The 9969-nt window shown below is 33.6% G+C and overlaps 1 protein-coding gene across 1 annotated transcript; it reads left to right on the top strand.

Moving 5' to 3' along the window:
• Positions 1-384: 384 nt before the first annotated feature.
• On the top strand, positions 385-2387 carry LOC108225623 (probable protein phosphatase 2C 34). The gene is made up of 3 exons (XM_064079515.1): positions 385-526; positions 615-835; positions 2313-2387. The coding sequence occupies exons 1-3, from the start codon at positions 385-387 to the stop codon at positions 2385-2387; spliced, it is 438 nt and encodes a 145-aa protein (XP_063935585.1).
• The last annotated feature ends 7582 nt before the right edge of the window (positions 2388-9969 follow it).

Here is a 9969-nt window from a genome sequence, read left to right as displayed (position 1 = left end):
TTGCTATATCCTCTCGATCTTCTGGTGTAACCAAATTGTAACTTATTATTATTATTTTTTTCTTTTGAATAAAAATATGATATTTGAATTTTTATACACAAAAAGAAAATCTCAAAAATAAATTACGAAACTATATTTTATAAGTCTTAAAATGCGTGTCGAGCCGTGAAAAAAAAAGAGTGATGAACACTTTGCACCCCTTGTGTTTAAGCGTTTTTTCGATTTGGTCTCAAACAATTTTTTTTGGCAAAATGCACCCTAAAGTTTGAAAAGCGCTTCGCTTTGCACCCCTTCGAGTCTTTGACCACTCCCCGTTTAATTGACCGTTAAAGTTAACAGATGTGAGATTTACACTTTGCACCCCACAAATTTTAATTTTTTTTCATGAGTATTTTGAAAAAAAAATTATTTGAGAACTTAGTGGTAGCAAATGTTGCCGATTCTCGTGCTGGATTAGCTACAATCTCTGATGACGGCAGCTTGATACTAGTTCAGCTTACTCTGGATTTTAAGCCTAATATACCTCGTGCGTATCTTTTTCAATTGCCTTTTGTTCTCTATTGTATAATGTTTGAATATGCACTTAATGATTTTTCTTATGACATGGTCTGCAGAGGAGGCAGAACGTGTAGTTCAGTGTAATGGTCGAGTTTTCTGTTTAGATGATGAGCGCGTTCACCGAGTGTGGCTGCCGAATGAAGAGTCACCTGGACTTGCCATGTCTAGAGCTTTTGGTGACTACTGTTTAAAGGATTTTGGACTCATTTCTGTGCCTCAAGTGACTCGAAGACAGATTACTGTCAGAGACCAGTTCATTGTGCTTGCAAGTGACGGGGTACATATAATTTGTATTTAGTTCTCTGTTTAAAAAATAATTACCTTTTCGCGATACATTGCATTCTATCATTTAATAACAATTATTTAAGTTGCTCTAAAAACGGAAACATATAGACTTGAAGGAAATTGAACAATTTTATCATAATGGTTGTTGTTGTGAAGTTGAGAAAACTATAAGCATCCACAGGGTTGGAGGGACACGATGACCGGAGGTCGCCCTCCGGCCTCCGGCACCAGAAATTATAAAGCCCTGCTTTGTAGGATAGACTATGATTTTTATTTTGTTGCTAGCTGATGGATCATGAATTTTGAAAACCAGAGAACCTATAGTCTCCCTTGCCATAGCTCAACAAACCCTCACGATCTCATCCTCCAGTTCACCTCTTACTATATATTCCATTTCCATAATGAAACATTTTCTACTGAGAACTCTGCAATAAGTGTATGTTAATATCTAGGTTCTGATCATCCTATTTTTGCACTAATTTTCCCTCTATAGTGCTTATTTTGATACATTTCTCATTTTGTTTATGATTTTCTCCTATATTTCATGTTTCTGTGCCTATAAACTGTACATTTATAGTCTTCCACCAAGACTCAACTTTACCATTTCACTGCAATTGTCATAGCCTAAAGTTCTCAAACAATTTTTTTTTCAAAATACTCATGAAAAAAATTAAAATTGTGGGGTGTAAAGTGTAAACCCCACATTTGTTAACTTTAACGGTCAATTAAACGGAGTGTGGTCAAAGGGGTGCAAAGCGAAGCGCTTTTCGAACTTTAGGGTGCATACAACCAAAAAAAATTGTTTAAGACCAAATCAAAAAAGCGCCTAAACATAAGGGGTGCAAAGTGTCAATCACTCAAAAAAAAATTATACAAAAAAATGAGAGGGACGGAGGGAGTACCGGTCACAGAAATCACTTGTGTGTAATTTGTTACTCCCTCCGTCCCCCTGAATTGTATACATTGGGGGACGGGGACGCGGCACGGACTTTAATGCTCCTGTAAAGTGTAGTTGTGTAATTTATTTTTAAAATTTTCTTTTTCTGAATTAAAGTTTGGATGTTCTATTTTTATTCAGAAAAAAAAAATCTCAAAAATAAGTTACGGAACTATATTTTATAAAAGCATTGAAATGCGTGTCGAACAGTTAAAAAGAAACGTATACAATTAAATGGGACAGATGGAGTATTGGTTTGTATATTCATGATTTACTTATGTTTTGTAATGGACTTGGACAGAAGAGTAAGGCGTGGGAGAGAACGTCTTGATCAAGATGTTGAAGTTCCCGCTCCCTCTCCGGTTCCAGTAGAGAAATCGGAGCAGTTATCAGTGTTGGAGGAAAAAATAAAGAATCTTTTATAGAACAAGTGGAGGCCCTTGGTGAAGCAGGCAAGGTGGAAGCACTAATGAGAAAGGTGAAAATGTGTTAACTGATAGACTAATCTGGGATTGCTCATGATTTTTCACAGGTGGATGTGCTTAATGCAGAGAAGATGTTCTTGACGCAGCAGCTTACTCACGAAAAAAAGATGGCTCGGGTGTGAAACTTGTGATAGTAGCAAATGATATAATTGAGAGAAGATAAAGTCATGTTAAATCTTTTCAATAATGACATGACAATTTTCTAAAAAAGTATATGTAATTTTTCATAAAAAGTCATTAAAAGTCTGTCGATTATATATTTCCATCAAAGTCATTGATATATCGAATAACAACTGACTTTTGATAACTCTTTAAAAGTTGTAATTCAATATCTCAAACTTTGAAAGACTTTTTAAAAATCCTGATACAATACCTCCTTACTTTTAAAGAGTATTTAAAAATCCTAATTGAATACACCTAGATTTTAAAAATCATTAAAAATCATAATACAATACCACCCCCTTATATTCTCATCGAAGTATTTCTCAATTTCCTTTTTCCCCTTTCATTTAGAATCTTGTAGTTCTGTTCTCATCAAAGTATATTTCTTTTTTTTTCTTCTTCTTTTTTTTTTTTTTTGAAAATGAGAATAAATCTCAACGAGAATCGGCAATTCACCGTGATAATTCTTTCATTCAATAAAACTTATTATCTAACCGTCGGACATGCAAGATGATCGGGGAAATTTAGACAATAAAACTTTAATGTCCGAAAAGAAAACCGGGCTTCTTCCAAGAATCCTGAAAATAAAACAAGAGAAACAAGAAGAATATAAGTCGATATATTTAACAGATTACATCAAAATATTCCCACAATCATGATAACTCATGATTGAGACAATTAAGCTCTTAATTAAGGCATAATAACAAAATATTAATATCCTTAATTAAGACCCAATTAACGCCCTTAAATGAGACCCAATTAACGCCGCACAATTTACGTCCTCAATAATTGAGGCACATCTACCGCCCTCAAATAAGGCACAATTAGCGCGCTTTCTTTTCTGAAATCGGATCCCGTCCTGAAACCGCCGTCACCGCCACCATCAGCCACCACCGCTATGCTATCGGTCAAGTTGACTCGTCGTATGCGAAGCAAACAACGAAGTGTCTCACATGTAACACGAAAAATCGCCAAAAAAACACCAAAAACCAAACAAAACACAAGGATTAAACAAACAAACAAATACCCACAAACAAACAAGATTAAAATCAACACCTTTCGCAATTTCCCTCAAAATCATGAGAAAAAGAAAGAATATTGTAAATAATTGTACTAGAAGGGCATACCAGTTGAGCCATGAGGAACCCCATAGTATTTGAAAGTCGGAGCAGCATCATGTGTTTGTGTTCGGATTTGAAACCCGTAGCAGCACACTTCCGCTTTTCTATGGCGATGGCGCTGTCAGGTCGAACTGTTACTCTCGAACCTGCTCAAGGTCAAGTTTTTATACGGCTTTTGATAATTTTTAATTGTGAAAAAGTTTGGAGACTGGCGTTTGATGGATAGTAGTAGCAGAGGAGACGAGAATCCATCAAAGTATATTTCTAGCTTGTTATTATATATATATTTCGAAAAAGATAGGCGTTGATATATTTCGGAATTCGAATCATTATTTTTCAGATAGACAATGGGATTATCTCATGAATTCCAAAAGTATATGCATTTTCTATAATCATCTTTAATTTAGTGTACAAATTTCATTACAGTTTCTCCCGATATATTCCATCCAATGCTGTCTTACAGTTCATTTGGAAAAGCTCAGTTTGCTTCTATCAAGGGCAATATAAAGTGGATAATCATACCGTTGCTTGAAATTTCTGATTACGTTGGCCGCTGACCTACTAATTTAAATGTTACTATAGGCTAATTGTAGATACCAATACACTCAAAATCAATTAATAATGCGAGTCGAAAATCCATATCAAATTTTTTTTTTGTCACAAGACTTTCACGTAAGTGAATTGTTCCGAAATATAATATCAAAAAAATCAAAAGAGCTTCTTTCATACATGAAAAACTTTCATCTAATAATAAGACATTTCATCTAATCACAGGATATGTCGAAATGTCCCACAAAAAATTTGATAAAATTTTTGATGTGTGAAGAAAACACTCAAAAAAAAAAAAGCAAAATCTGCGGAGCTAAGAAGAAAGGAGAACTTCCATTTAAAAAAATCTATCGACTAACCAAAGGTCATGCAGAGAAAAAAGAAAGAATCAAGCAAGAAAGATTAATGCCAGACACCAAAACAAAGTCATCTAAAATGACACAATTGTTAAATAACGACAAACAAAACCGCAATATACAATCAAAAAGTCATGAATTATGGCACTCCCTCGAAAGTTTGTCCTTGGTCATTTTTCACATCACATTTTCAAAATTTTACCATTGTCTTTAACCACCAATATACATCAGCTTTTGTACAAAAAAATGATGTCATGTCTGTATATAATAACACAAAAAATTGGAATTAATAACCCAGCCAAATTCCACACATCCAACAAATAGTACCAAACCACATTTTCATTAAACCAAAACAAACATTCACCATAATTTTAACAACAAAAACTACCTTAACTAGATATCCTGGAATGCCATATATAAACTATAAACTTTACAAGACTATACCATGTATTGAGTCTATACTTGATTTAAATTTACAAAGACCCCAATTTCATACTCAAGAAAATCCTTATCTTCATTGATTCACGACTTATTCATGTATTCAGCCTCTACCTGATTTAAATTTACAAAGACTTTTATTAAAGTTGAACTATTACTTAAATTATTCATACCAACATTATATGCGATAAACATAATTTACATTAATTTACGTACCACACTTTTACAATTTTAGTTGAAAACTAGTTTATATAATATCAAGCAAAAGTTACCCAAACAAAATAAACACACATAAATCCACTTGACAAATAAAACCAAAAATTATAAAGGCAAACAAATAGACAAAAATTATACATGTCAAATAAATATATTAATATAAACCATCAAACACTTGACATAGTATCTACACACATATAAAAGCATAAAAATACAAAGAAAGTCAAGCTTAGACAGTCAACAACATAAGAAAATTTATACACAAAATACAACAGATTCGAACATACATAGATATGCATAGATAATCGACTAACATACAACAGACAACACCAAAATACTTGAGCGCTTGAGCAAATCGAACATGCAACAAAAGATTCGAACATACATATACATGCATCAGAAAATCGAGTGAATCGAGCATATTTACACACAACATTAAAAAGATTCGACATACAAAAAAAAGATTCAAACTGATTTATCTTTTTCGAGCACTTGAATACTTGAGCACTTGAGCAAATTGACCAAAGACCAAGCAAATTGAACGAAACAACAAGCAACCGAGCAGCCCAGTGTCTAATCGAGCCTATTTTGGGGTGATTGACAACATTTTTAATGTAGTTGGTCTACTTGGGTTTTTAAGATTTATGTCAGGGTGAGAGAAAATTTTTGGTGCTAGAATATGTGTTGTGTTTGAGAATGAGGTGTTTAGTTTTTTGTAAGAAAAAGGGATGAATATTTTCTGATCGGGAGGAAATTTTGTCTGGGGGGGGGGTGTTAAATTTTTTGTTGAAAATGTTAGTAGTTTGCAAAGAAAACAAGAGGCGGGAGCAAAATGCCGCTTTTTTTATTTTTTATTAGATAAGTCATAAGAAATCGTGAAAGGCATATACTATTTGTATTTATGAGATGACAACTCAACCAAATAAGAATAAAGAATTAATTAGTAAGTTGCTACTACCGGAATCTGTACGAAGAACGTCAAGTGAATTAGCGGAATTATGTACCAAAGAATTTCATGTAGACTACTACATTCCACTGAAAGAAGTTTATTAATATGTTCAGGTCTCAGTGACAAATAATTTGTAGCATCCTCAGGATTTCAAAAGTTATGAAGTTTCAAGAATTTGCTTACTTCAGAGATTCCATGTGAACTAGTTATGAAGATTTATCTGAAGACAAAGTCTCAAGGAACCTTACTACAACTCTAAATGTTTAATAATGGAGAATATTTATTTTGTTAGACACGGATGTAACAGCGCGTACGTTTGTGTGTCAACAATACAAATAGATATTTAACATTAAACAAAAGGTGATCGTTCGATTGGCCGACATTCAAGACGAAGAGTTTAAAGGATAAATGACAAAGCTGCTGAAGACAAAATCTATTTTAATATCTATCCACTTTATTTTTTATTTAATTTAGTTAAGTAATTTAATTTTTAAATTAATTCATATTGAGTTAATTTAATTATTGGATTATTTGATTGATTTTAATTAAGTGGGAGGTATTTAAAATATGATTTAAAGGTGTTCCAACTGAGTTTTATTATAATATTTGGATTGTCTTCAGGCGCCTACTCGATTGTCTTCATTCGTGGCATGGTAAGACAACTGAATGTCTTACAAACATTCCCCCTGCGCACCTGCTAGACAACACCCTTGATTGTCTGGATTATGGGTGAGCAAAACCGAACCGAAATCGTAAAACCGAACCGAATTGTAAAATTTCGGTTCGGTTTGGTTTCGTTTTTTCAAGAATTTTGGTTAATTCGGTTTTTCGGTTTGAACTGAAAATAAAATCGGTTTGGTTCGGTTTTTGATATAATATTTCGGTTTAAACCGAAATAACCGAATTTTTATTACAAATAAAATAAATATATATTATGTTTATTATTCCTACTTTTTTCTGTATATTTTCAGATTAGCATCCCCTTTCTCTCTTACCCATTCCCCTCCCTTCTTCCTTCGGAGAACCCCATCAAACATCATCTCTACTCTGACCCTGATATTCACCCTGTCACTCCAAAATGTCACAAAAAATCACACTTCCATTCAAGACCCCAACAGCAGTGGTGTGTCTCAAGAAGCCACAAGAAAGTGATGATTATTTCAAAGGTGTGTGAATAGATCGGAGAGATTAAGTGGCCAGCTTTTGGTAAAGCAGGGAGTAAGTGTTGTGTTGGGTCTTATTGCAGGGTGTAGTGTTGTTTTGTTTAGTGTTAATGTTGCTTTGTCTCAGCTCTTTGATCATGTCTTGTCTTTGCTAGCAGAGGGTTTCAAGATTGTTTGGGATGAGATCAATGAATGTAATTAAAAATTTCGGTTTTTTAAACCCAAACCAAAACCGAACCGAAATAATTCAGTTGGTTCGGTTCAGTTCAGAATAATAATTCGGTCCGGTTCAGTTTCAGAAAAAAGTCTTATTCGGTTTTCGGTTTTTTCGGTCCGGTTCAGTTTTGAACCGAACCGGCCGAATGCTCAGCCCTAGTCTGGATGATGCACACGGTATGACAATCAGCATTGTCATACCGAACAATTGCATTGTTTATTGGATTGTCTGGGAGTGCTTGAGAAGCTTTGTGAATGTCTAGATTGCGTGTAAGATGTTACTGGATTGTCTGAATGGTTGGTAGCTGCTTTCCAGACAATACTGAGTTGTCTGTGATTGTCATACCGCATATTTTATTATCTAGACTAGGGGTAAGCAAAAAACCGATTTAGAACTGAAACCGAACCGAAACCAATAAAAACTGGAGAAAACCGATCCGAAACCGAAACCAAAAAATTTATAACCAATCCGACTTAAATGGTTGGGTTCCGGTTATACCTCTGAACCGAACCGATAAAAAATGAACCGAACCGATTAATCAAAATAATAATTAAATAATATATATTATATATAATAAAATAATAAATATATAGTCTATATCATATTTAAAATTTAATAAAGCTGTTCGTAAATTTGAAAAACATACAAGTCCGCAGTATCAATTCTGTAGTATCAGCTTGTCAATTGAAATGGAACATATACAATTCATATACTAGGCCTAACAGACTCCTCCCAAGTTGCATCTACTTCTAATTTCCTGCACTGCATCTAATTATTGTGCCGAAACTTTAAAACACATGCTCTAATAATTATGATCCTTTTTTTAAACTCCTCCAAATAAAAGCACATCTAAATTACGCGCGTATTAATTTATCCCGTTTATATATTATTTTTCAAGTTTAATTATCGGTTTTGCAACCGAAACCGAGCCGATAATAACCGAACCGAGGATTTTAAACCGGAACCGAATCTGAAACCGAACCGACGGTTACGGTTTTTGATTTTAAAAACCGAAGATATATGGTTGCGGTTCCGATTTTATCTTGAAACCGAGCCGAACCGGCCCATGCTCTCCCCTAGTCTAGACAGTGTCTTAGAATGTCCAGACAATGTCTATCATTGTCTAAAGCTTGTTTTATTGTCTTCAAGTGCTTTTAAATTGTCTTTGATTGTCTTTAAAACATTCCAATTATCTTCTAGGCCTATAAATATGGAGATGGTTTCTTCAATTCTAGTAACTGAAAAATTGTAATATTCGATCAAGTTGCTTAACTTGCTTATCGTTATATTCATAGAAGTTCTGTGCATGACCATTCAGTTGTTTTAATCCCTAATCTGGAATAATTTCTGTCAAATTTATTTTAGATTATTCCGAGGACATTAAAACTGAACCTTATTAATTCTGTAACGACTTTCACGTTTAATCATTTAATTAACTTGAACTTTGTTATATTAATTAATTAAAATCTGATTCAACGTTCAATTTAAATCAGATTTTATTGCACGCAAATTTTGACGATTGTATTCACCCCCTTCTACAATCGTATCCGGACCTAACACATCGGTTATGTAAAATATCGGTTAATTTTTGGTTGATGTTAAGAGAATCTTTAACATCGGGTGCACCACAACCGATGTCTATTGACAGATTTCTAATAGTGATGTTATCTTTTTAAAAATAAATATTTTATTGATTAATCGTGTGAAAAATCTCTTTCTCATAATATTTGTAATATCGATTACGATCCATAAATTGGTTAAGCATAATTTATAATAGACATAAAATTTTATCGATCAAAAGTTTATCACTTTTTTGATTTTGATTCATAAATTCATGAAGCACATCTCTTACTTAGGTGATACTTAGATGATAAACTATGTGGATGAAAGAAATTGTCGTGTTCCTCAAATATAATCTTGAAATTTTATTGACGAACGTTCATCATTTTGTAAAAATATAAGAGATCGTTTGGTTGACATGTAAATACACAGGGAGTTCAAATTTCAAGAAAGTATATATAAAATTAAACTTTTTTGTTGACAAAAAAATATGAGAAGTAAACACCCCCTCCCCCTTATTACTTGCACTTCCTATAAAAAGTTAAAGGCTTAATGACCTTTTAGCCCTCGAAGTATGTGTGGAAGTTCCGATGCAGCCTCGAAGTTTAAAGTCTTCCGAATGTACCTTTTAGCCCTTATAGCGTATACCGGTATATAACGGAATAGACAAAATTGACATTTCACACGTGAGGGTTAAAAGGGGCATTAAACATCAATGGTTAAAAGGAACATCAAATGTATTTTAATGTATTATTTAGGGGTTAAAAGGAACGAGATGTAAACTTTAGGGGTTAAAAGGTACGCTCAAACTTTACCCTAAATATGAATTGTCAAGTTTACCCCCCGTTATATGCCGTTATTTGAAAAAAGAGTTAAAAGGTACAATAGTGAAACTTTAAGGGTCGAATCGAACGACTTTAAACTTTGAGGCCGCATCGGAACTTCCACACATACTTCGAGGGCTAAAAGGTCA

Source organism: Daucus carota, chromosome 6, assembly GCF_001625215.2.
Source record: "Daucus carota subsp. sativus chromosome 6, DH1 v3.0, whole genome shotgun sequence".
NCBI lineage: Eukaryota > Viridiplantae > Streptophyta > Magnoliopsida > Apiales > Apiaceae > Daucus > Daucus carota.
The sequence above is the reverse complement of the archived record's forward strand: the minus strand, read 5'-3'. Positions and strand labels throughout refer to the sequence as shown.

Coding starts and splice junctions, on each gene's coding strand:
- LOC108225623 (XM_064079515.1), top strand. CDS start 385: ATGAGTATTTTGAAAAAAAAATTATTTGAGAACTTAGTGGTAGCAAAT. Junction 527..614: donor TTTTAAGCCTAATATACCTC/GTGCGTATCTTT, acceptor CATGGTCTGCAG/AGGAGGCAGAACGTGTAGTT. Junction 836..2,312: donor TTGTGCTTGCAAGTGACGGG/GTACATATAATT, acceptor GATTTTTCACAG/GTGGATGTGCTTAATGCAGA.